We start from the raw sequence: 27,997 nt of genomic DNA on the forward strand, positions 1-27,997 counted from the left end.
TGGGGATTAGGGACAAGTGCCTTGAGGATTTGGAGTTGTTTTCTTTTGAAAGTCTGCCGCCTTGTGACGTAACAATCGCCCTGCTCGGTCTGTAGTGTTTTCGGTGGAAATTTGGCAAGGCTGATCACGTTTTCAGTCGAAATAGCACAGCTGAAACAGCTGTTTTGCGAAGAGGACAAAGTTTGCAAACTATTCCCATTTAATACCGATTTATCATAAAAACGTTCTTACTAGCCTTTCAAGACCGTGTGTGTCTCAGATGACATTTACCTAGACATTCATTCACACCTCATTGGAAGAGGGTCTTAGGTTGGACGTGAGTAAAGTGTTATGTTCCTTGGCACGACATTGGTCGTCGAAGATCTATTTGGGGCTCGAAAATTGCGTCTTACTCGACGAAAAGGGCATTAAAATAGACAAATCGGCACTTGAGTGTCTTGCACATGGAATAGGAATGCTCTACTCGGATCCCGATTTAGCAGAGAGCGATCGGCGGTTAGAAGTGAAGTTGTCTGCAGAGGAAATCCCCAAAGCTCCGAAATGTGTGATCACCAACAGCGGGGTTCAACGATTGTGAACCGGGATTTTGGGACAAAGAAAACGGCATGTTTGAACTGTTGTGCCCAGCAGCGAATCTTCCATTACACGTTTCGTCCAAAATAATCGGCCGACTAAAGAAGAGGTCTATTTTCATTAAAACCAATATCAGCTAAAATGGCGTTTATTTAAAATGTAACGTCATATTTGAAAGTTTTGCGTCAATTGTAAAAATAAACATTGAGGTGTTCAGTCGAATGAAAAAAATAGCGTTTTATTTTTAAACGGTATCATTGATCATTTGGCTTATTAGTTAAAAGTCTTAAACGCTACACATATTGCTTGGGGTTTACCTAATACTGATAATATCCCATTATTCACTTAATTTAAGTGTAATTTGTTTTACAAATAATTGGGATAAAGAAATGGCAACAACAAAAGTAAAAAACAAGTTGACAGTTGGCTTAATGGTTGGCTACCTCGCAAGGAACCACCTTACAAATAGATATACAATTTTATCGTATTATGACTGTTTATTTTTCTTACATACCTATAGGGGTTTAAAATTTAGCAACGACAAACTGACGGGGGTATATAGTCAAGAAACTTTTCGCTAACAACCAAACTCACAATCGTTTCATATATCAGACTCATAGCATTTTAAGCGAAGTCGAACAAAGCTTCCTTTTTATGAGTCGTCAGTCAACTCATAGTTCACGAAATTTAAAGCTGTGAAGTTATGTGACCAGAAAATAAAGCAGGAAACCTGTCAAAAATGCACCGCTAAATTACACCGAACCCGGCTATAGGGGCAAACATAGTCTCGCGATATGAATCACAGTCAGTGTAACAAGCAGGTGCGTCGACGCCCAATCTCAGCCGAAATCGGGTGAAATGACAAAATTGCCACCTTGAACCACCACAGAGTGCTAGAAATGTATCTTAAAATGTCGAAAACCTTACCGAAGTAAACAATGCCCGACCTGTTGGGGTAAAAAGCCACGATAACATGGGTTTTTAATTTGGAGCAAGCCATACTCGACTGAAACGAATGGCTGAGCGAGTTTTAAATGCGAGATATTTAAGCATTGCATAACAAAGCGAATCGATTGCAAAGGAGAAAGTCAACTTTTAAAGGGGGCATTTATTTTACTCTGGTCATATAGAGGCTGCCTTAATTTCACTAGATCAGCGTTCCTTAATTTGGTGTCTGCGTATCTTGGATGTCTATGAGGAATAGCCTAGGCAACCTCTTTTAGGTTAATTCACTAATACCAATTGTTCGCTGGAAATTATCATTCTCAGTGTGTTTAAAGATAATTTTACATGAACTTGCGTACACCAAGTATAGTTTGTATAGGAGTATACAGATTTAAATGTCAAAATAACTATTGTATCGTGTATTTTGTAAAAGCCCTTGTTTCAAAAATTGATGAGTTTCGGTATTACTGTATAGCACAAGTAAGCAAAACAGGTCTGCCAGATATAAAAAGTATACAAACCAATCAAAACAAATAAAAATCACATCAAAACTCCAAAAATTGACCGATCGAATCACATCAGAAAAAAAGCCACGGCAAAACGCAATTCCTGGCCAAGCATGCAATAGCTGGCTTAACGAAGAAAGGCAATGTGGTTATACTTCTAATCAAGAAGGCATCGTCTATATAAGCTAATTTGCATTAGGCCGACGAGGGAGGCAAATTAAAATGCCACCCATGACGAAATAACGTCATGCTATTTGTGTATCGGCATTTCAAACAAGAAGTCCCGCGGGAAACAACTAAATGCCGCAATGACGACTCTACAGTCAGGTTAAAGGGCCTTCGTATGGAGAACGCACAACGGCGTTATTTTAAAGCGATTTTCGAGAGGGGGCGTTATGACAAAAAAGCGCCACAGTTCTAATCGCGGTTGCCCACATTGGAACACACATTTTATCCAGTACGTCACATTTAACTTAAACTTGGAAATAGATCGCAAAAGGTGTGAATCAATTTGCTTTGCGAAGGCTGTGAATAAGTTGGCGAGTTTGACTTCTGCACAAGTCAAAAGGCTTTGTTCTAGTGAGGAACACGGCCTGAAATCAAATGAAAAGAAGCCCAAAGATGCGAAGAAGCGATTTGGCGCGAGACGCGGTATGATCTACTGTGTTGTGGAACAGATAACATCGCTTATATCTTATAAGGTTCAATATTCGCGACGCCGCTTTTTGTGTGCATTCAAAACATGAAATTCCTGTTGGACTTGTGTCGCCTTTTATTGTGTTTAGCGAACATCGGCGCCACAATTGTTGTGGTGGGGTTTGAAGGACACCCGGCAAATATTGCAAAGGGTTTATCTCGAGCACAATCAATGTACCATTTTAAGGATGTTAAATACACTGAAAAAGGGCTGCTGAGACTTATCGTGGGAAAGTTTCACCCAAAAAAATCGATAAATTTGACTAAATGTCATTTTTAGGACTTAACTTGTATTAAAATCGCCAGGTTATATGTTCTACTAAAAAAATATGTAATCTTGAACAATTGAGGTGAAATAAAATCGACAGTTGCTAGTCTATATGCCCGTTCTTAGCCCTCAAGCTGTTATATTTCTCCAAACAAAATGGTTAAATGCGCCCTTCAAGCTAATACAATCTTCTTATATCCTTTCAGGTAACTAGAAGAAATTGTGACGGTTTTGACAAGAGCTTAACATAGAATTAACGAAATGTGAAAGGTTTCAGTTTAGTGACCCCGACGCATAACTTAATATTCAAGGTCCGTACCAATGTAACTTGCGCTGCTTGATAACTCGGTGATGTTGATCTTCTTTGCTCCGGCCGGGATCGTCACTATCCGATGGAAGTCGTTGGACAGGGATTGAAGGCGGAACAATCCTGTGAAGATAAAAGAGTCTGTGAGTTTGCGATGACTTTCGGTGTACTATTGATACGTAAGCCATAATCGTTGGTCAAAAAGCAGCTTCCGAAGGGCTAGATCACAGTTATTTACACACCATATGTGTGTGTATGTGTTAATTAGAGATAAAAGATGATAGTTAAAAAGGGTTTTAAAGTTCTTAATTTAATAGCAAAAGTATAAATTACAAGCAGTTTCTAGGATGCTAAAACGTTAATTCGTATTTTGTTAACGTAAAAAGAAACTTTTCGTATTCGAAACAACCTCAAGATATCAGAGCAACAACAATGTCACGTACGACGTAACAAGAAAACTGCGTTTGAATGTAAATTAAAACAGCAACTGCAGTTTCACTCACCGCTGACGTATTCGCACGACCTTCCCTCTCCTCCGCATTCCCCGCATCGATCCACAACCTTCCTTGAACCAATCACGTCGTCGCAACCGGGCATCTGAACAAAACAGAAAAAAGTTAAAATGCTTGTTGCAAAAGACACACTGAACATCGCTGTTTTTTTTCCTGTGTTATATTTTGGGGGCGATCTGTTTTCTACTGATTGACATTTTACATTGGAGAACAGAAATTGTAGGTTTATTGGAAAAGTATGTAATTAAATAACACAGAAATTTAAAACATTAATGTTGGATTCAACCTTAAGAGTATAGTTAGAGCTTTAAATCGATACAAAGAAAAGTGACACAAAGCGAATACACTTTACAAATACTAGAAAACAAAATTGTTTTGCCAATAGCTTGTTCTTGGATCCCCTACGCAAATCAGTTTTCCTTTAATTTTGCTCTTTACGTGTAAATCTGCCTTACGTGTATTTAAACGGCCGAGAGCACATTAGTTTCAAACACAAAACGGAAAAAATATGACTTTATATAGATTGCGGTTTTCTAATTGCGCCACAGTGCCAAATATGGTCGCCCACATTAGAACAAACATTGAACTTGAATCCTAAAATAGATCGCAGAGGGTGTAAATCAATTTGCTTTGCGAAGGCTGTAAAAAAGATGGCGTGTTTGACTTCTGAACAAGACAAAAGAGACTTTGTTCTAAAGGTTGTTCCATCGAGAAACACGGCCTTGAATCAAATAAAAAACGTTCAAAGTAAAGCTACTTTCCAAATATTTAAACCAACCAACGCAGGGCACGCGCCTTAATGTAACAATGGGATTTAAAACGAAGTAAAGCGTTCACTGTAAAACGCGAATAGCCACCAGTGGAACGTTCTGGAAGGAAGTAAAATTTGTAAATGAAAACGCGATTTATTGGCGGGCCAAAATCGCATCCAAGTTAAAGCATCCCGCAAACCGCATAATTCCATCAACCGTATTTCGCAAACACTTTAGGGAAACGCCCTAAAAAGACTGCCTGTTAATTAGGCCTATGCAAATTCGACCACATCACAACGAATGCGAGCAATCTTCTTGTTTCACGGAAACGCGGCGAGGGAGTTTGGATCCCGAAGAATAATGGACCAGTTGGCAAGGACGGTTAAAGTTTCTGCTCTGATTGCTGAACCAGCAGCTGGCAGCGGCGCTAAGTGGCAACGGTTGTTTTAGCAATTAGCCCAGCTGGGCCTTGGATCGGCAAATCTCGGCGGCTAAAGGTTGTAAAGGTACCGCGGAAACGTTTACGCGCCAGCGGACAGCAGGTACTGATAGGTTTTTGCCGAACGTAACGCAAAAATGTAAGCCCAAACTTTCAGCGGTTAGCAAGCAAGGCGGCATTTCCAAAAGTTCACCAAAACAAACCAAGTTTGCTCAAAACATAATGTGTTAGTATCCTGGGTTATCGCAATTCAAACATATGACAGCTTCTGACGAATTCGAAGTCGCAAATCAACTATGGAAGTCTATGGCAGGATTGTGTTGTTTCAAAGAGCTAACAAACTTGTCGAGTATTTCATTTTTTGGTATATTGTTGAAAATCACCCAAAAAATGGCAACAGATTCGAAATGGCTACTTTATGCTGCACTAAATTAAATTGGTAGCTCTTTCCCCGCTCAAAACCAGTTCAAACCAAACCATTTTAAATAGGCACAGTACCACAACACGCGGCGTGTGTCCATATAAAGCCAACGCACAATTATCCAAAACGGAAATGCAGCCGCAACAGCGTTTCAAGTTCAAGTACAGACATATTAGGTGGAGTCAGACCAGACAGCCGCCAACCATAGGCCTGTGTCAGTTACAAAACGATATTCGGTCGTTTTAAGCCGATTTCACGAAGGAAGTATTAAAGGGATCAGCAAATCGCCGCCAAGATTTGGTCATTAGGCCTCATTAATCAAAGGCGCGGTCCGAAAGAGCGCAGAAACCGCTGCGTAAACAGGAGAAAGTTGGGAAGATTTTAAGCCGCTGGCTACGTGCGTCTCGCACACAAAGCGTTTGCTAGCAGATGGAACCATTTAGCGAAAAACGATTAATTACCTGCAAGTGAGTTTAGTTTGCCATATTATTGTAAGCAGCTGCTGCCATTTTTGAAAATCCGCGATCGGATGACGCAAAAACATCTAACGATGTTACATTTAGCCACGCAACTTTGTGGCTGACTTTTAGGCTGGATCCCCACCGGACCTCAGACACGACGCGACGAAACATGTCTGTCTGTTGACTGGTCGCGTCGTGCCTGAAAGCGACTCTGTCCAATCCCCACCGACAAAGCGCGCGAAACTTTAACTGGTCAAAGCTAGGCGATATAATCCAGTTGTGATCATAGCGGAGGCAAATAACATGCAAATTTTGGAAGAAATATGTATTTCGAAACGTAACCAGCAGTTTATACAACAACACAAGTAGAGGGTATACTCTATTTGTGAAAAAAAGGTATAGAGAGTTTTCTTTCCATGTACTTTCTCGCACTTTATTAAAACATGAAGATAAGTTTCAAAAGTACACAAGGGTGTCTTCAAAATTGTTTTTTTAACTAGTCAAGCTGGTAAAATCATATATGGAAAAGAAAGATAAGAATTAAAAGGCTTTTCGACATTTCCAGAAATATATTTTTATTAGAATTAAAAAAAATAACCTGCTTAACCTTTTAAAATAACATTCCTAATATAAAACCTACAAAAACCCGTAAAAAACTAACGGTTTCTATCGAAAAGCCTCTTCAGACACGGTAAAAAAGTAGTGCACGCGCTATCTCGCTAAAAACGCGTTTAGTCGTGTCTGTCTGCTGTGCGTAAGATTTGCGTCAAGTCTGGTCAGTGGAGACGCGACAACAAAAGAAATAGCGTTCCATCTCATTAGTCGCGATCAGACTGCTTTAAAGCGTTTTTGTCTAACCGGTGGGGATTCAGCCTTAGACGGTTCAGCTATTACAAGCTTTCTTTTAAAATCTCTATGCATGAGAACAAAACGTTCGCCAAATTACCATTGGTTTAGTTGATCGACTAATGTTACCCTTCAAGCAAGGAATTGACCAAAAACCAAAAAAGCCATCCTTCGGCAAGATTCCAACTCACTGCCTCGGCAGTGTGAAAAGCAGATATGCATATTAGTTGTGAGCTTCAAATGAAAAAAAACACTTCGGTGGTAGTTAGAATGGGACAATGTGTGGCAAGTAAGTGCAATACAGGAATCTAAACAATTTGCACAGTAATGCAAAAAATCGACAAAAATCGCGATAATTAAACGCCCTTCCGCCAACATCAAACCCGAATATAAAATATTTGCCTGTTTTGGCGAAGCGGCGACCGCAAGGGCCGAAGTACAGAGCCTATACGGGCGTCGACCAACTTGTGACGCTTGCCGCAAGTCGAGGAGCCTCCCGACCGCTGCTGTGACGTCACAAAGCCACGGAAACCAGCGGCTTCCGAGCGGCGAAAGTCTACCGCTCGGAGCCGGATTTGCGCAAGAGGTTTCCGCCAGAGATAGAAGTGCGGAACTGCGGATCCCTTATCGCCGAACGGATCTCGTTTGTGATGCTGAAAGCGACGCAATACGCGTTGTCACTGCGATTTCACGGTCAATTTGCGGGCTAGCTTGTAGGCAAATCACGACCATCTATATACCTGGATAAGCAGCAGTGGCTTAGTAAATTGACGTAGGTTTTTTTATTTGTTAACGGTTGTGGAGATAAACAATGTAGATATCCTATAAAAACGCAGAAAAAGCTTTAAAGCTTGAGACAAAAAAACTCGAAATGGTATAATCCAAGTATGATATGTGTCTCCTCTGAGAGCGTAGTTTTCAAGATGTCCTACAACGTGTATGTTAACATTGCATTGCATTATCACATATGCGTAACACGTATAAACATATACTAAAAAAGCTAGATTTACAGGGACCAATGGAACAAACTAGAATTTGTAGCATCCTGAGATTTACAGAACTCCGAATACAAAATTCACCAAATCTTTTTGAACGTTAAACTTGTTCGATTTCGAGTGTAGGGTTTCGGTTGTCAAAGCACATAATCCCGTTCAACCTCCAAAAATCATACCTAGCTTTGCAGGCCGCTTCGCTGAATTTTTGCGCCTCCGATTTTATTGACACATCTGAAGTGCCCGTTGTAAATTAACACCGGCAAATCGCATTAGCGAAACGCCGCCCGTATTTAGGCGGCCGTGTCTTACGCGCAAAAAAGCGAGGCGGCTGTAATATGTTTCTTTGTAAATGGCTGAATTTGTCTAATTCTAAATAGAGAAATCAGGTGAAACTATGCTAAGACAAACTGCATTGAATTCTCGACAGGCTTGCTCAAAGTGTACTTTGACCTGTTGAAGCACGGTTGAGTGAAAGCTTTTCGACAATTCAATACAATTTGTCTTTTCTACCGTGACACCTGATTCCTCTAATGTAATATTTTTGTGCACCAGTGCTCTAAACCCGATCACTGCCAGCAGCTGAACTTTGTCTCAGCGTAAAGAGAAAATACCGAAAAACGCACGATTTTTGTCGGATTTTAACACCGCAGACGAAACTGTATCGAATGTAAATGTTACTAAAAGGTAATCAGACCGATGGCAATCCCATTAAAACAAAGTTTGGATCTCACCCCAAAGCCGCGTATCAGGTTTATCCTTGCTTAACCTTAGGAACATAGAAGCAGAAATAGAAGAGCAGAACGTCTGCCAAAAGACTCCACTTACACCGTAAGTCACCCGAGTCCAAAGCGTGTTCAATTCGCCAAAAGTGCGACGGTCGCGAGATAACCGGTGTAGGGTTCCGGGATTCCCCGACATTTTTTGCTACTTTACTCGAGAGACAGTCACTAAAGCCACGTTTGAATCGCAATGCTTATAGTCGATTCGGGTGAACGGAAATCAATTTTCAAGGAGGAAAATTACCGGTGACTCACTCAACTTATGTGGGAGACGGTCTTACGGAAGAAGTCGTTTGCTAAATATTACCCGTTGTCTATAGGATTTATTTCGCGATTTTGGTGTGACCAATACGTAGATGTGATTGTAGCGTTATCACAGTTTGTTGACGCCAAGACTCAACGAAAATTCACAAATCTTATCTCGTGTAATGTTTGAATTGAATATCTATAAAAAGTACTCTTAAGGATGGTGTTTAGTCTGTTTATAAAAACGGAAAATTGATGATGTTTATTCAGACGGCGAAATACATATCCGTGTCAAGGTTCAAGAAATGATCTTCTGTTTTATGCCTGCTTTATTGACATCTTTGACACTCACCCAGGTAAACCGCAAGACAATTTATCTATTTTCCTTATGAAACCACCTAATTGTGCAGGCCAGAGGATGTTTTAATGACGAAACCCATCCAAAAGCACAGAGAGGTTGTGTAACATGCTTAATCAATTTATAGCCCGACGGCGGGCGTCTGTAGGCTCCAAGCTAATTCCATTTCGATTAAATACACAAGGGCGCCGACTCGAGCAACATATCATCAATCAGCAGTTACCCGAAGCTTGCCAAACTGTCCGGTCGGCCAGAGATCAACCATTAACCGCGCAAAATCCACACAGGAGAGCAAATGGAAGAGTCTATAGGGCTTCTTCAACATCAACTGAGCAATTCGCAGAAACAACAGCGAAATCCAGCCAGAGGAAGACTTGATTTAAAACTCTCCGCCGCCGCCGGTACTATAGTAAGTTCTTTGGGCTGGAAAAGAGCGCTTGTTGTTTATTCGGGGTCCGGCAATGCTCCCCCTTGGGCATGTCGGCGCTGTTGACTTTGTGGGCGCGAGCGACGCGGGTTCAATATTACTGGTGACGTCATAATCGACGGGTATGCGCGCACAATGGACGGCGCGGCGCCGCGGGTCTGGGCTGCGCCTCGGCGTACGACGGTGCGTAGAAAGGGACAATAGGCGGTTTTACGAGCAAAAATAGCATAAAAAAGACTGGGGGTGTGTGATGAATGCTTGAAAGATGTGGCTTGGTCGAAAGGAGGGAAAACACATAATACGAGGTTAAAAATAGGAGTCTTGAAGGTTTATGGTAGTTATCGACGGAAATTGCGAAAGTGAACCCCACCTAGAGTAGAGAGCATCCACTATAGCGATATAGCAATCGGGATTAAATATGCTCAAGTATATCGTGTAAACGAATTAGGGTATGTGGTTATACACTATGCACGGGTCTGTAATGTAGCTTGATAATGAATTGCAAAGCCAAAAAGGTCGAGTAGATCGACATCATCTTGATTAAGACGTTTCGATAGGAACTTATCGTCTTAAGTTAATGTCTACTCGATCTTTTTGGCTTTGCAATTCATTATCAAACTAAATTAGCGAATAATTTTGAAAACAAACAGCATTTTCTTCCAAAATCATCCGAACTAGACACAAAAGATTCTATTTCAAAAATAGCTGTTAGTTCAACAATCACTCGCAGCGGTTTTGTTATGCCTCCGGATCACCAACCATGCCGAGAGTCATCCGTAAAGCTAGAACGGCGCAAAGTCCAGCAGCGGCCGCCAAAGACTATAAAGGCCCACTCGACACCGGTGGACACACAACCGTAATTGAGACCGCAAACATGGCCCGGCCTTCAAGCAAAAACGACGGCGGCAAGGGTACATCAATCGCCGCTTGAGCTTGTGCGATGAGACACGCCATTGTAAATAGGATTAGGTACTGACAATGCCAGAGGAAACAAGGGCCCTAGGCTTGCTTGTATTGGCGCGTATCGCGGCCAGCCATCTTGCGCAAATATTATGCCTGGGCGCTGTCGTCGCCTCTCAGCCTGCTCCTGGTCTAATACAGTGCTTCCCAACCAGTGGGTCGCGTAGCTATTTCAGGTGGCCGCGTTTCTGAATGTTACAGCTTCTATTAGATGGGGAAATGATTGTATTATCATTACGTAACATTAATGCAACAATGTAGCAAATACGTAACAATCCAATATGCAAGCTCAAGTTTCGCATTAATGGTAAATTGCATGTCTGTATGTATTGTTATTTCTCAACAATTTGCTTTGTTATACGTTTTGTCAAATCTCACTGTGGGTCGCATAGCAAAATTTGCGTTAAAATTGGGTCGCAAATTGAAAAAGGTTGGGAAGCACTGGTCTAATACGTACATGTATGACGGCCTTGTGCTTGGCTCCACGGCCAAATTTTCGCCAATTTGGGGTACTGAATAGTTGATCTTGAAACTTACTTAAACATCATGGAATTACCGGGCATTTTTCTATTGGGAAATTGTATCGGGTATTGCCAATTACTTATCCTTGAACAGTGGAAACCATAATAAGCATATTGGATTTAGATTAACGTTGTGAACTTGGCCTGTGTACGACTTTAGATAAGCAAGAATTTTGCACATGTTTGTGTAAAGGTTACTAATGGTATGTGCCGTTCCGTACGCCCCTTAAAACAGTAAGAAGAACGCCCTTATTTGATCTGTTTTCGGGCAGAACACAAAATTGTCCACCACTGAAATATAGTTCTGTTTAAAAAACGTATTGTAACGGGTCATAACTAAAATGAACCCTTTTAAAACCCGACGAGTTTTCAAATTTTACCCAAGAGTTTTAATAAATTAACCTAACGCGCTAAATCAACTGGTCTGTTTACTGTTTTGACCAGCCGAAAAAACACGGATAACCCGGGTCGTCGTACCGTGTCGTAGGGCCAAACCCTCGCGAGGGGTTACACCCCTAAAATTAGGGGTCGGGTGAAATACAGATGGGGACACGACAGGCCCCAGACCCTTCGTTACGCCTAATGACCACTTAAGGGTGGTTTAGTGTTAGATACGATCATTCGAAAAGTGGCTATTTTAGGGAAGGACACACGTTTTTTCGAGGGTGCTCAAAAAGACACGCAACCTGATAGCAGGAATTCGGCGCAAATGCTTCGCTTCGCAAGTTTCAAGTTTAAGGGCAAAGTGTTTAAATTGCGCGCGAATTATCTGAAACTCAGTAAGGGGAACGGCTTAATCTTCGATCGGAAACTTCATTCCGCGCGAGGCTTTCCGTCAAACTTGTGTGTGTAGGTCCTTTGCGAGCTGTACAGGCGAGCAAAGCCCCGTGAAAAAAACACCAAAAGACCAACAAAAAGCAGACGAAACGGCGGGAAATGAAGCAAATCGACCTTCGCCACTCGATGAAGCCCTGACCGTTAGCAACCTTAACTTGGTAATAACTGATGCCATGGCCAGGTGGCTCTGTTTGGCCTCAGCTTCGGCCTGTCCGTCGGGCGGCGACGGGAATTTGTCAACACCGGCGCATTTCCGCATCGCGCACATTTGGCCAGAAAAAGCGGCCGCTATTAAACGGCCGACTCCTTTTTCGTCACAGGTTACTAAAGCTTGCGGGTCGTGCAGATTATAAATTGACAGACAACTGGCTAAAATAAGTGAAGCAGGCTGCTTCCGCAGCGGCAATGTCAACTATAGCTAAGGTATGGGTCGAAAAAATGACTGACAACAGTGACCTGGAAGAGGCCATGTAAAGAGTTAGGAAAATCTAACCACAAAAATAACATCTTTAAAATGGAGCTTTTCAAGCATTTGGCGTAATACAACTTAATATCATATCAGTACGGGGTATAGCGAATCAAAAGTCGCTTTAAAATGCCTTTCTGGTTTTGTAAACAAACGTATAGAGGCGATTCAAAATTTGCTCAGGCCTAACAGAACAAGGTTCGACCAGGTTACGCTACAGGAAAGGAGCATTAGGTACACTATATGCATGGATTAATAATGTAAAATTTGGCTTCGCAATTCATTGTCAAGCTATATTACAGATCGGTGCATAGTGTACCGAAGTTGGTTTCCATTACGGTAAGCATTCAAGCTTCAATTACGAAAGCTGGAACGTCTGCATTTCAAATCTTTGGCTTTGCAATTCATTATCAAGCAACATTAGGTTTTCTATGCATGCAAATACGAAACAGGAAGTCTACAACAACGCTGTGTAGGGGGGTTGTACTGCTGCAGTGCAGTCGTTTCAATACAATGAACAAGAATCCAATGCTAAGGGTGTGGTGCCCTTTAGAATTCATTCCGTCCGCCGCTAATTGAAAGGGTCAACAAATCAGCCCGCCCTACATCGTTGCTTATAGCGTTTTACCTCGATGTTAAAGTAGAGGGTTAAACCAATAATAGGCAACGCAAATCGACACCACAGCTTTGCGGCAAGAACCCGGGCAAACAGCATGTCCAATTAGGGCTTTTGGCGGTATCTAACCGCCGTGTTTGATGTTTGTTGAGCAATGTCAAATCGACCCATTAGCAATTAACGTCAGCTGTTTACTCTGGGCTTTAACGCTCGTTACGGCGTATGTGGGTTGGTACTTTTTTCGGGTGTGGCCGCAATATAAAGGGGTGGGTGGTCCATGATGCACCCGCATGTGTGACGTAATAGGGGCATTGTTGCGTCATCGCCTTGTCCGTTTAGCTGAGTCATGCACTTAGCCCTATAATCGCGTTGAACGTTCGATGGCTGTGAAAGTAAAATAACGATTGCAACGTCGAACAATATGAGCCTGTCATAGTAATATCGTATAGCAAAACGTGGAGGTTGAAACAAAATTTCCTATCGACAACCAGCACGTAAAATTACAAACTTCCCACTTCGGATATAAAATTTTAAAAAATCTGATACATTTAAGATTAAAACAACGAGATTAACCGAGTCTTATCATAGCAAAGGTTATGGTGTTTACGGGAGAAACGCTTAGCACTAAACGAGCCCCTTAGGGAAACAGCTGTCTAAACCGCCGAAACCACTCCATAAAGTGCCGCAAGTCTGTAATCAAAGAGAAACCCGACGTAAATCGCGTACCCTTGGTCGCCAATGGACTACTCCCCTTGCACATTGTGTTAAATTTAAAACACCAACGACCAACAGGGCAATTAGGACTTACAGAGTCACATCCTATTCCGCCTAACCCCCCAATGTACATCAGCCCAATTACAACAAGTCCATTATACGTGGCCACCAAACTCCGTGGTTAAAGGGGGAGGAGGTGTTTAGGCTAATCCTGATAAGTTATCTTTTAAGTGGGAATACAATCGCCAAAGTGAATCGACACCCTTTAAACGATGGCGGATTTGTGGAAGAGTGCGTTTTCCTATTGCGTGTTTAAACGGATCAATAGCTCAATGATGTATCGCTTCGCGTGCTCACGCCTTTTGTAAGATGCTCGTCAATTCGCTGCAACTTTAAAGCAAAAACTCAGCATCAAATCAGCTTGCTAATCGCAGAGGGTTAAGAGGCAATTTGGGTGCGTCTTTCATCGAAATGCGGTTGGAGCGACTAGGGTTAGAAAAAAGGGGCAACTGGGAATTTATCTTCGTTGAAACGCGTTTTGGAAGCGAAATGGATTGCCGCGCCTTTGCTGTTAAGCTTTGACGGTTTTGATAAGTGGAAAACGTTCACTTCGTCTTGCATTTGATTTAGTGATGCGGTGATTAGAAAGCAGGTGAACGATTCCACCACTAACACCAAAGAGCGACCAAAACAACTTGGTAATTATACCCAAACTAATTACAAACCATCGCACTTTTGGCACGCGTAAGAAAGTAGGTTTATATTATGAAGAAAATCCTCCAAACAGTGAGTGAAAATGCGAAAGAAAGAATAGTGCACGAAAAAACAATTGAAATTCGTGAAGATATAACCAATCAAAATCATTCTTAAAGATCATAACTTTATTCTCTCCATCAGAAATTATCGATAAAATAATACACTTGGCCAGCGGTAGGCAAAAGCTATCTCTGTTACCACACACTTTTTTTAGGTTTTACACAAGACATTTTGATGTAATCGTTTTTGTTCAACGGACTGTAAAGGGTTGAAACGCCCGCTCTAGATTACCAACTGATCCTCTGTAGAAAGCATAAGGAATTCAAAGAGGGTCAAAAAGTCTTTGACGATATTTAAAGAGATTCTTTGCGTTCTTTTATGTACACGCCGAGCTTGCGTAAAACAAAGGACGCTTATAGCAGTGTTGTAAACAAGGGATTTAACTTAAGTCCCAGTTAAGTCTTTTAAAAAATAACTCAAGTTCCAATTAAAGTTCTTTGCCAAAAAATAACAAGTCAAATCTCAGTTCTAATCATTATTAGAGCAGCTCAACTTTAAGTCAAGTTATTGTCATAAAATAAAACGTTCAACTATTACAGGCCGTGTATGAGCAGTATATCAACTAAAAAATCGCAAAAATGAAACATATAGCAATCAAATTGTGCAAACATTAGGATCAATAAACTAATTTTATCCAAAAAAATTAATGACAACACTTACGATTAACCAAACTTTTTTGTCACAATAACTCAAGTCCAGTCACTTGTCTAACGACTTAAGTCAAGTTAAGTCATTTTGCCCAAACGACTCAAGTCAAGTCAAGTCGTTTGAAAAGACTGACTTAAGTTCACTTCATCAAGTTATTGACATAGGTCATTACAAACATGCCATAATAATAAACGAAGGTCGCTCAAGACGCTTTACGTATCCCCGTGAAAAGTTTGCGCGCGACGCCGGTGACAATGCGACATCGCGACGCCGCCCCAAAACGACCCGAATGGCCCCCGCGTGCTTACTGGTAGCTTATAAGATTGGAAAGCGCGCACCGAGAGAATCCAGCGGCTTGCGGCAAACTTAAACAAACCATTATTTCCGGCACGAGGCTTTGCGCCAAGATTGCCGGGTTTTGGGTCGCCCGAGCTGATTTCAAGGCAAAGTTATGCCTGTAAACCAGGGGTTCTTAAACTGGGGTCCACGAACCCCCTGAGGGTCCGTGAACTAATTTTAAGGGGTCCATCAAAAAAAGAGTTTAATTAAAAATAAAACGTTTTAGCACTGAATGTATTTCGACTCCATTTTACTAAAATCATCAGCAAGTTTCTAAACTCTATTTGATTGTGACGTTAATTTATGACGTCATTCTTGAATATTTTTTGCCTATTGTCCACTCGAAGCAAAAAAATTGTACGGATCCGCCGTAAAAAAATTAAAGGTTTTGGGTGGCCCACCTGTAAACTGTCAACTAAACAGAATATTTTACCGAGCGTCGAAGTTCGCTTTGCGCAATCTATTGCAAAAACATACGGTACAGTCAACACACCGAGATGATTAACACACGCGAATGGCAAAATCTGCTCAAAACTGCTCCAATTAATCATTTTTTAGCGAGGTATACATTGCGTGCACCTGGGCGCTTCCTAAAACAAACCTCAGGGCTCTGGGCCAGCGAATCGCTTGCTTATAAAGAGTTAATGCCTCAGAGGCGCGTTTTAAGCGACTGTGGTGTGTTAAGCTGTGTTGCGGTTAATCAGCGTTTTCAGCAAAGTTACTTGGGCATTGGCCAACCCACGCACCTCGCTTACGGCGCTATACAGCCTACGGCTTGGCGGTGGAGAGAACTTATCTTTCTGTAAATCTAAATCCGGCATAACTGCCATATTTAGAGCGAGGCGAAAATAACCAAGTTTTCTACGCAAAATGCCAAAGTCGCGGTTTTTTTTCTCAAAATAAACAAAATTTTAAGCTTAAGCTCCCTGTTGAATCACACATTCAAGCTTAGCAAAAAAGAAAAAAAATCACAAAAAAATGTGTTTGAATTCATTTTAAATGTGTTTTTTACTATAATATGATTATTGGCTAAATAAAATTTGTATTGATGCTGTCTGTTGGACTTTCATTGGAATATCGTAGGGGCCTTAAAATCATCCCAAGCCAGGGTGGCATTCAAAGCAAAAATCGTCGAACAGTTAGGATTACAGAATTGGGAATTTTCTCAAAAAAGTGGCGCCGTATAGCGAAATAAAGCTGAACTAAATCCTCGTTCTCCTGTTCTAAGCCATGATCACTCCTTAAATTTCTCCCTCGATTGGTTTCCGTTTTTTTTTCGAGAGTTTAGGTAACTTCGCCACAATAGTCTAATTTCTTGTGTGGAGAAAAACTTACATTTTGGCCCCGGTTGCAACGAGACTAAACGGAACTGCATTGTCTGGCAGAGAAGCCTAATTTCAAGGTGAGTAACGTTTCACGTTGAAAAACGGCAGGAGTTTAACAAAAAAATTTAGAACAATGCGTGTAATTGCCCAGCGCTTTTTCACGAAGGTTAAGCCGTGCGTAATGATTTCAAATTTATAAAATATAACGGAAAACCTTAAACTTTGCCGACCCTTCAAAATCGACCTTGTATAATTGATGAGGTTTTCGAAAACTTTGGCGCTAATGGATAGCAAAGGAGGAATAGACAAAAAGAAAGGTAAAAAACTAGTTATTAAACAAACATATTTAATGCAGAAGAACAACCACACTGGAATATCTAATTTAGCAGTACGAGAAAGCTTTGAGCTCTATAGAAGCATTATGAAATTTGTGCGAAAATAATTGCTCTTTTTTCCAGACGATTTCAAACAATACAGACGATTCTCCATTCCGATTCCAAAGTGCACGTTTGGGTCTCACACATGGCCGACAAAAAGTATAAAAATAACCAAACATATTTTTAAACGATAAAAAAAACTACACGTCATGGGCAACCGTCGCCAAGTACCGATTCCGATTTGAAATCGCTTTCAAAGAACAAACATCCGGACCAGAACATCTCCAAGGTCACGTACACAAGGCTTGCGAAATCCGATGACATCCCAGCTTCGACAAAAATCTCGCCTTCCTGAGAGAATCGGATGCGATCGATGATGGGCTTCCTCGGTCGGACAGCGGGTACGTAACACTTGGCATAGCGCCCGTGTCAAGTTGGCACCGAACGGGGTGACTGATCTCCGCGGTCACGAGGTCACGGGGTCACGGGGTCAAGGGGTAACCGCGGGTCGGCTTCTTTGGGAAAGGCGAGACCTTCTTTTCCGCTGGTTTTGGAGACAAACCCTTGGCGCCGGTGAGCGATTGTAATAGGAAGAAGATTTGTTGAACCTCGGGTCACGTTCGAGCCGCCTCTAGCCTCCACATATCACCGTCTTAAGGGTTTGCTCTCAAAGGAAACGTGAAGGCTTTGCTTTTATGAGCGATCTGGCAAGGTCGAAAGGTTACACAAACACGAACCTCATTCGTTCCCAGCAGAAAACAAGAAGCTTTGAGAAATTTTTGCAGCAAAATCTTGGCGGCATTTTTGGACAGAGAACTTAAAGATCCTCCCTTTTTTGACAATTTTTCAGCTAACTTAAAAAAACCCTCAGCTATAAGTCAATAAAAGCTTCGGCAGATAAAGAACTCTCAGCTGAGTAATTTAGAACCCTCAGCTAAGTTTATTAGAGCCCTCAGCTGAGTTAATTAGAACCCTTAGCTGAGTAAATTAAAACCCTCTACTAAGTTTAAAAGAACCCTTAGTCAAGTGAAAATACCCCTCAGCTAAGTTAAAAATAATCCTCAGCTCGTTAATAAGAACCGTCAGAATCATCAGCTAAAAATAGGTATCACATCAGCACCTAGCATTTTGTGTGACGTCATGGGATAGCAGTGACCCCCGTAAACTTTGATAGGTTAGGATGAGTGCCGAAGCTTTCAATACATGGCATCACAGGATGAAATTTCTGGAGAAAATCCGCCAAGAATGATTGCGCAAGTGGCGGAAGCAATAGGAGTCCAAAGCGATGGAAATCGAGCGATTTTGACGCCAATTGAAACTGTATAGGACGAGGTACGTGATTTGAGCTCGACTGGCGTCGCAGCTACTTCACTGTGAATTACTAGACTTCTGAAGAGAGATAGGTGGGTGCGTTTGATATACCACATTTATTTTACTAAGATGTTACTATAAAAAGAGTATGTTACTAAGATGTCACTATAAATGGAACCAGAACAACACAATCAACTTAGAACATGTAGGAAAATGTGAGTTGATACAGAGGTCTCTAATCGTAAATAAAATGTTGTATCAGGAAGCTTACCAATTAAGCAAAATTTGAATTTTTTTTAAATTCCCAAATACCCATCAGAACCTTAGAAATTGCCAGGGCGCCCCGGCACCCCGGTTGAGAACCACTGCCATAAAAAGTCCGGAACATGGCCAAGGGCGACTCACTGACTGTCAACTCAGTGACAGAACGCCGGTCAGCAATATGTTGGGCGACCGGCCAAACCCGGTTACACCAAATCCCATCGACCCTTGTTGAAGGGAAACTTGAACGTTTCCGGGGGAGGTTAGCTGGCTGTGCGTCAAGTGTGCCGAAAAAGGCCAGACTTTGTGGCCGGTTTAAACTCGGCCGGCCCATGTTCTGAGGCCGTTGTTGGAGCTGAAGGGGAACCAATACCTCTACAGTAATCTTGCCAAGGTGAATACATCCTCAGGGTTTGTAAAACGTCCAACGAAAATAACAGGATGGATAAAATCCACACCTGATTTGTAGACAACAAACTATAGTTATATAAAACACTTCCATAAGTTGAAAAGCACACAAAAGGGGTGACAAAATTCACCATAAGACGCCCTGGGATACAAATTTCAAAAAACAAAACAGGAAAGAAAACAAGGTGTTGGTATCAGTAGAAAAGTCCGGCCCCGCAAAACGGCCAGAATTCCTTTTGTCAGATGGTTGAGATTCGACGCTTAATAAGTCACGTCCGGGGTCGCGCCGAACCTATTCTGTCCTCAAGTGCATCTGACCTCGCCTTTTTGTGTTGAGAAGGGCGCGGTGGAAAAACGTGATTGCCTTTTGTAAGCGGCGAGCAGTATTTCTTTATGTGTCGCAAAGCCGCGTTTCAATTCTACAGGAGCTGTGTTGTTGTTGAACTTTAAATTGTTTTTTTTTTAAACTGCGCGTGTATGGAGCATTGTGGAGCGTTGTCCCGGTCAATTTCGTTTCACAAATGTAGTGTCCTGGTTTACCACCGAAACACATCAGTAACTAAAACGTGTTTAAACAACTGTGCAAGTCATATAAACAGTGGAAAAAATCAAAATCAACGAACAATTCCTGGTGAGAAAATAGTGAAGTCTCGAAGACAACACTGTATTCGATCTTAAGCACAAATAACTCTCAGAAACGAAATAGACATTGACACCCTGATGCACAGAATTTTCACCAACTAAACATTCTTCTAAACACCATGCTTTAAAATGCTCGCTTAGTACTGATTTCGCGATAACACCAACATTTCTGAATCAACTCGTTTCCACTCGGTTTGCCTTCTTATCGTCAGAGCTTGTTGCCAGCGCGAACGCAACCTCCACTATAAGTGACAAAACGAACGAGGACCGCAGATAAGGAGCCGCGTGTTCCGGGCTTGCTTTTCCAACTTGCAACATGCGAACCGTGAGGCTTCCACCGCAGCAACGCTTTGATCCGCTCAACTGAGATACACTCCTGTCAAAACCTGCCGGACCTTTGCAGTTCGTGTCGCCTCGGCAGTCGTAAACAAGTTATACGGCCGTTAAACGGAAATTCCGATGTTTCAGTTCAAAGGCAAAAAACATTTGGAGCTGAACTTGGGAGATGAAAGTGCGAACCAGCGTGACAGGCGGGCGGCTGGCACGCGAAGGTTCTTATTAGATGTGCGTTGGGCATTGGGCAAGGGATGTCCGATAATATCGGATCGGAGCCGATACCCGATGCCAAGTGGTGGTATCGATGTTCGTCCGATATTAGGGTGGTATCGATGTTCGTCCGATACTAGGGTCGTATCGGTGCCGATCCGATACTAAATTAGCATAGGTATTTTAACCACAATTTGTCACCCAATGCAGCAATTGCTTCCTTAATGGAAATTCATTCAAAAAGTGCTAAGTAAACAACTGATGGTAATTAGATTTCTTGAAACTACAGAACAAATTGACCTAATAAGTCGCGAAAAATTATCCAACGTTTTAATTTATTGATTTTGTTCGCTTTAACACAGTTATGACGTCATCGGTATCGAATTGGATCCGATACTTTCAGTTTAAAATATCGGGTATCGGTGTCGGAATGAAAATGACAAGAATCGGACATCCCTGTAGTGTTTTTGGCTTAAGTCGGCTCAACTAAACGTACACTTCAGCAAATTCAAACAGTTGAAATTTTAGCGAAGAGCGCCTGTCTATTCCAGTGACGTTAAACCAAAAACCTCAAAGCAAATATATGTGCCAACGGATTTCCGATGGCCTTTCAAAACTCGACAGCTGATCACTGACAAACAAGGCCTGGGTGACAGACATCTACGGGTTAAACAGGCTCAAGTTGGGAGCTGAGGGACCGTAAGGCCACCAACGACGCTTCAACACCACGACATTGCGTATACGAGCGATTCAAGTGGGTATTGCGCGCCGGGAGTTGGCTGGAGATATATAGACCGACAACAAACAGCAATCTCGCGGCTTTCGTGAAAGCGGCGCGGCCTTAATTAGTCTAATCCACGATCCCGATCGTTTCCAGTCGTCGCTAAGGCTGCGGGCGATCGGATATCTGAGCAATGATTGTTCGACGTGCGTTTCAAGGATCTAGAAGGCAAAATAAGCAAACGCCGGCTTCGCCGCATAAAAGGTAAATTTTGACTAGTAAGGGAGAAACTGCTTGCAGCAAAGCTGTTGCAAAGCAAAGACATTACATATACGAAAGGCATTTTTTCTTTGGAAATTCCATTATTTTAACGGATTCTTATGTGGTTAAAGTTTGTATCATAAAATTCCGCCATACTTCTGCAGGATCAGCGTATTGTAAAGCGCAGCATTCCGCCACGGAAAAGGTTAACGAGGTTGTAAAAAATCATATCGAAAAAAAAAGCGGCGCGGGGTTAGGCAATAAATCGGATTTGCCAACTCGTTAACATTTTTGACGTTTAATTTTATTTAATGTCAAGGGACTACGTGATGGTTTAGTTCGTACAATATGAAGTCATTGGTGGGCAGACAAAGCATACATTTTTTTGTATCTGTTTATATTTTGAAGTAAAAAAGTGCAAAAATAAAAATAGTTGTGTTAGAGTAATTAAAAAAAGTCTTTACGGCAAAATAAAGCTAGGTAATTTAAACACGAAAGCAAAACCGTTACAGTTTCGACGGGCGCGCACATTTTTTTAGAATCCTATAAACGCCAGCTGCAGGCCCCTTGCAAACGCTGCACGCCGGACTTGTATCTACAACATCAGCCGGCCCTAAAGAGCGAAATGCTTGGTTTAATGTGCATAGGAAGAGGCGCTTGATAAAGGACTGGGGATGCGGTTCACAGGAGAAGCGACAGTCAACGACCCATCCTTTCAATACTAATGGCGATGACACACGCAATAGATAAGGCACGCTAGATCATTGCACACGTGCCTGTTATGTAAACTGAAAAGCGGGAAATTTATCAATTTTGATCAAATTTAATGCCCTTGGGTTTTATTTTCCGTAAACCACCCAAAGGTGGATATAACGCTTTAACCTTCAGGGCGGATAATGCTGTTTACACCCTATGTTAATCCACCCAAAAAGGGGGAGGAATTCTACGAACCCACCAGGTGTAGAGCTTGACAGATTGACGACGTGAGTGTTTTTATGCAGTTTTGGCACCGCGACAATAATATTGACTCTGAAAAAAGGGGTTCCGGTCCCCATAATAACGACGCACAGCCGCGTAGCTTGGGTGGCCGACCATTTGTTGTGGAAACGCCGCGGATAAAGCGACAGCAACCGTGGAAGGGGCTCAAATGCTGTTTGGTGACAACACAAGGTTTGGGTTTATGTTTAACACAAAAGGGTAAAATATGAAAACATTGGGTAAGTGTCTAAAATATTTAATAGAGAAGCCATGCGAACTAAAATTGGAAACAGAATATATAAGAAGGGTTGCTGTGTTGTTTAAGCTTAAAAGCAACCAAGAAATTTAAAAAAATAATTGAGATTTTGAACCATTGCACTTGAGTTAGATTTCAAGTCAAAAGCGGTTAAGGTGTTTGCCTGGGTCAAGATTAAAAATGCAAAGCACTGTAGGGTACTAAAAATAGCGTATCCCAAAGCCTTAGTATCACAGGAGCAACATATTTACAAATGTACGCTTCTCTGTTTTCAAGCAACACGGGTGATACACTTTCAACACTTTCATTTCAAAACACAAACAGCCCACATTTGTCGCCCGTTGAAAAGAGCAGTTAATAGATTCAGTTTAATCCGACCTTCGTTTAAAGCAGCATTTAAACGCTATTCACGCGACAACAGAATACCTCTCTACCCCGTAGCTCAGCAAATGAGCCTAAACAGTGTCATTGTACAGGCGTGTTTAGGGTTGTCTAATTCGCTATAGACCGACCCACGGCAATCCCACGGTCTTGGCGCTTCTTTAGTTGTTGCGGCGAAGCTTAATTGGATAAGTCCTGACGCGACTGAAAACAACAAGGCAACCGGATCTCCGGCCTGCGCTAGTCGGGCTGAATAGATTGCCGCTTGCCTTACTGAGCAAATAAATAGGCCTTGGACCACAAGGCTTCGCAGCCTGTCGACTTGATTGTAGTGGTGTCTGTTGGCCAAGTCGGTGGTCGTTTTTATTTTTTCTCGACAACAATTTCGCGTTGACGAGGCATCGGTCTTCATTGGACAGACGCCTAACAAACAATTGGGTTTCGTTTTGCTTAAAATTTGCGGTGCGTGGATGGGAATGTATAGTCTTGAAACCTCGTTTGCATTGTATAGATCGAGAGGTATGCGGGATATTTGCGCTGTATAGTTTCTTTGCACAAATTAAAGCCAAAATGTGGCACCAAGTCACATATTTAATTATATTAAGAGCGAAATACGCGCTTGTTCCATTGTGACATAACCTGCATCGATTTTAAGGTGCTTAAGGTGATTCCTGGCAGAAAATTGGGGTGCTAAGCACCTCTGTAAAAAGACGGAAATGTTGTCATATATCAACCTTGCGTTTTGTAGAATAATCTCAATAAGCCTAACCTTGTGAAACTGCTGCAGTCGGCGACCGAACCAAATCAAACAAAGACACAATTTGGGTCGCGACCAATGGGTCAAGCCTGCGTACAGAAACGGAGTTTAACTGGTTTGCACACTTTACGTAAAACAGCGGTAAAGTTTCAGATCGAAAAGCACCAGGTCGAATTTCAAATCCCAAAACTGCGAGCCGCCCAAACTCGAGATCGGCTCTGACGTTTGCTCGCGGCCAGCATACGAGAAACCAAAGCAGGGACACAAAAGGGGGTTGACATTTAAAAAAGCGCCTTGGTAAGTGGGCAGAGGGGGCGAGCGGACACTCTGTTTGTCCTTTGTAGCTTTATAGCGCTCTCGGAATGCAAACAAAGTTCGACTGTGACTTTGTAACAAGGACACCGGGTTGCTCTTTTGAGCTGCCAAGAGAAGGGCAGATAGCGAGGCGTTGAGAAGACAAACAAAAAAGCGCCGGGGCTGTTTAATCCTGACTAGTTAAGGCACTTGGGTTGGTAAAAAAAGCCTTACCGTTGGTGGAGTACTATTGTCAGCCCACGTTATTGACCCACATCGCAATTGTCAAAGCTATCATTTTCGTAAAGCCCTTTCTGAATTGCTTCACCACTTAGCCAGTCTACCCAAAAGCATTTATACAAATGTTTTTTATATAACAATTAAAGCCGACTTTTCGTACAGCAACGCAGCCTATAAAATGTCTCGTCCTAATAATTCACCATGTAATGTTTTAACTTTCCTTTGCCTTCCCAATTTTAACTGTGTTTTCGGTCGATTTTCGCACAGCAACGCAACCTGGAGAATAGGGAGCATACGAATTTTACTCTAAGTTTTCCTGTGATTTTGACGTTTGATTGACGCAGTTAAGTTAAGTAAAAAACCTTACTGCTGGTAGAGTATTATTGCTAGTACGCGTTATCAAAATTGGCAAAGCTATTATTTTCGCAAAACCTTTTGTGCATTTCGCCACCACTTCACAGCTTTTATACAAACTAGAATTCTTTTTCAATTACAGCTAACTTTTCGTACAGCAACGGAGCCTGGAAAATGTCGTCTTGTAAGTTTGCCAAGCCCCCTTTATCGGCCACACACTTGACTATTACAAATTTTAGCCTGTTTTACCATTTTTTTCCAGGTTTAATTTTGTTTTGACCCATATTTCGCACAGCAACGCAACCTGGAAAAAAACGAAGACGAGAGATTTAAACCTAGCCAAGTATTCGTGCTTGTTTGCTTGCCCTTGGCCGGTATGCGCGAAGGTGACTTTTCACGAGTGTTATGGATGCCGGTGTTGACTCTCCGGTCAGCTATACCCTTTAAAAAACCAAGGCCTGTAAACGCGCGGACTTGACTCTCGCGAGAGGGCCGTGATTGATTTGCACTTAGAGCGGCTCTGAGACACGCAAAGCGAAATTTCTAGTCTCAACTTGCTAATTAAACGAAAAACAAGCAACAACCACAACCTCCTCTTTCTTGGAGCACTGATCACAACTTATTACGTGAATACCTCATACAATAAAAGAACTATACAAAGACATAAAGTTGGTTAATTTTCACCTTTGAGTAGTAATTTTAGTGAAACAAAGTCTAACGCATTCGAAAATAAAATTATGGCTAATAGTAATCACTGTTTATTTTTTACATTAATTTTGCCTTTTAATACTTTTAATTCATTTCTTGTTAAGGTCGCTGTTTTTAGCAATACAGAAAGATGTCAATAATGGTTTTGGACATATAAAAAACATATCGAATAGTTATTTGGGTTTTTGAGCTTTTAGCTGTAGATGGCTCAATGTTAAATGCCAAATTTCCTCGACAAACTTTATTTTATTGACAGGAATTTATTCAGTCCACACGCTTGAATGAGCGACATGTACGGGGGTGGAAAGGACCCTGATAAAAAGCACACGACCCCCTTTTGCCCCACTGTGTGTAAGCCGCTCGTAAATCGCGGGGATATTATTGGTCTCCTGTGTGTACGAAGAGGCCCACGCCGCCGCGTCTCTGTTGATCGAGCGATGTCGACGCGAATTTGCGGGCAAAACAATAAGCATCGCGCAGAGAGTTGGATGATAAACATGGGCGTTCGATTTTTTTACAGCCGCAAATCGAACTTTTACGAGCCATACACACGGAGTCGTTTCAGGATAGAAGTTAGAAGTTTGGTTGTAACTTGGCGTAAAATCGACATCAAGGGTTCTAAGCAGACAACAAAACAAGAACGAAATAATTTATTCGGGCCTAAAATTGTTTTTATTTTTTTTTATTTTCTTTTTTTCTTTTTTTTGGAGCCTCAAATTTACAGCGGAAACCGTCGTGGTAAAAAAACGAAAACTGTTTTCATCGTCGACTCGATACAGGCATTCGAGCAAATATCTCGCAGCCAAATTCCGCGCGCGGCAGCGACGCACCCCACCACCCTTCCCCCCTCCCCCCCAAAAAAAAGAGGGGGCAGGTCACGAAACCCGACCGCACAACAAAATGCCGCGACAGGGCGACAACTACTTTGACGCGCGAACGCTTGCGGCTGATCCGTCGAAATTACAGCGACGACACTCCAGTGTCAAGTCGACGGGAACAAGAGATTTCAATCGCGTTTTTTCGTCGGGGCGCTGGTTCGTGATGTGTTTGCCACTTTACATCGTTTTTTGCAGTGTTTTTTTTCTGGTGCTTCCTACCCGCGGAGTTTTGAAAGCGTTTTAAAGAAAAGTAGCTGTGATCAATATCTTCCAAGTGAGTGCCTAACTAATCTATATATACAATAACGGAGACACTTTCATGAAAAAATATAATTGTCCATATGGCAAAAAGCAATGTTTGTTTTACAAAAAATACACAGCAACTTTAAAATGTCTCTTGTTTAACTTGTATTTGACAGCATTATTTTGCCTCCTTATCACATAGAACGAGTGTTATGACAGGGCCCGAAATACACGCAGGATTGCCAAACCTGGCAAACCCTGTGTTAGAAGACACGATTTTAAGCCCAGTGAATATAAAGCAACCAAGAAAAAGTTTCGAAGTCCGCCAACCCCAACAGCGACCAGCTGGCTGGCATATGTGAATTTTTCAGCCTGAAATCAGCCTTAAATAGAATTAAGTCAAGTACACTTAAAGCCAAACAAAAGGCAGTTGGAACCAGCACAATACACACCCTAACTCTGTACCGTGTGTTTTACGCAAAGAGGAACTTGTGCTAGTGGTTTCACTACGGAGAACGCTCAGTAAGCACAGGGCAGTTTAACGCGCTGTAGGCTTTATTCATAAAACAAGGCTAAATGTGCTTTCGTCTCTCGCTAAAGTGAGCCACACCTTGCTTGTTTACACCCACTCAACCAGCAGCTGCTGTATACAGTGATGGGCGTAAGAATTGGAATAAGTCTTTCCGGATTAAGACATTACGGTTTGCCACAAAACGTATACGTTTTAAAAAACGTTTAAATTGGAAAGCGGCGCTTATAAAAAAAAAACTAAACTAAAATCCATCGCGTATAGGCACAAGGGTAAGCTGGAAAAATGTATCTGACATGTTTGGCGAAACATAACGACGTCATAAAGCAATCGGAGCAACTGTTGGCATGGAATTTCGCGAATTGCGACATAACCGCGCTTAATGTATAACATGCAAGGTCGAATTACTCTGCAGTACACAGCTGCTCTGGGTACTATCATATATTATACCTTCATTTCATCGCATATTAGACCTTCATTTATTCTGATAATGTGCTAAGAAATAGGGGTTCGAAAACGTTCGACTGTGAAAAAGAGATTCATCTTAACGAAACGTTAACATCATAAGTTGTACTTACATTCAGGAACGTCGATAGCTTTTCGATTTCGTTTGCCAGGCAAACTCCCGTAAGCAGAGCAAAGACGACTAGAAGTTCCATTCCGTGCTATTTTACAAAGATCCTTGGTTTTATTAAAAAATGTTACTGGCTATTTCTCGCTGAAACAGTTCAGTAGTCTCCCTAATTTTATTTTATTTTAATTTCTTCTTGCACCTTGAAGAAAACACAAGCTTCGCATGTCAACAAGGAAAAAGTTGCTTGATATCAAATCAACGTGTAAGATAACATACTACTGAGAAAAGGGTCATTATATAGGTAGCGCATGTTGTGCAACTCAGACAGGCTATTCAGGGACAGTTAACATCAAAATTCGCAGTGTCTATATAGGCATTTGCACAGAAAATAGTCGTTTGCTTGAATTTCGTCGAAAACACAGCAATTTGACGGAGACCCGAAACGCTATGTTTCATCTTGAACGCAATTTGGCGACAAAAATCGCTTTAGGGGCGCAAAAAATTG

The 27,997-nt window shown here is 41.8% G+C and overlaps 1 protein-coding gene across 1 annotated transcript in view; it reads right to left on the reverse strand.

The window, feature by feature from the left end:
• Nucleotides 1–27,692, reverse strand: part of LOC146170282 (thrombospondin type-1 domain-containing protein 4-like) — a 63,331-nt gene extending 35,639 nt beyond the window's left edge. The window contains exons 1-3 of the mRNA XM_083389301.1: nt 27,497–27,692; nt 3,799–3,892; nt 3,308–3,418 (exon numbers count right to left, since the gene is read on the reverse strand). Coding sequence (XP_083245427.1) covers nt 3,308–3,418; nt 3,799–3,892; nt 27,497–27,577 — 286 coding nt within the window. The 5' untranslated portion in view covers nt 27,578–27,692. The remainder of the gene's footprint in view (nt 1–3,307; nt 3,419–3,798; nt 3,893–27,496) is intronic.
• Between the last annotated feature and the right edge of the window lie 305 nt (nt 27,693–27,997).

The sequence above is a fragment of the Ascidiella aspersa genome, chromosome 1 (assembly GCF_963924565.1).
Source record: "Ascidiella aspersa chromosome 1, kaAscAspe10.2, whole genome shotgun sequence".
NCBI lineage: Eukaryota > Metazoa > Chordata > Ascidiacea > Phlebobranchia > Ascidiidae > Ascidiella > Ascidiella aspersa.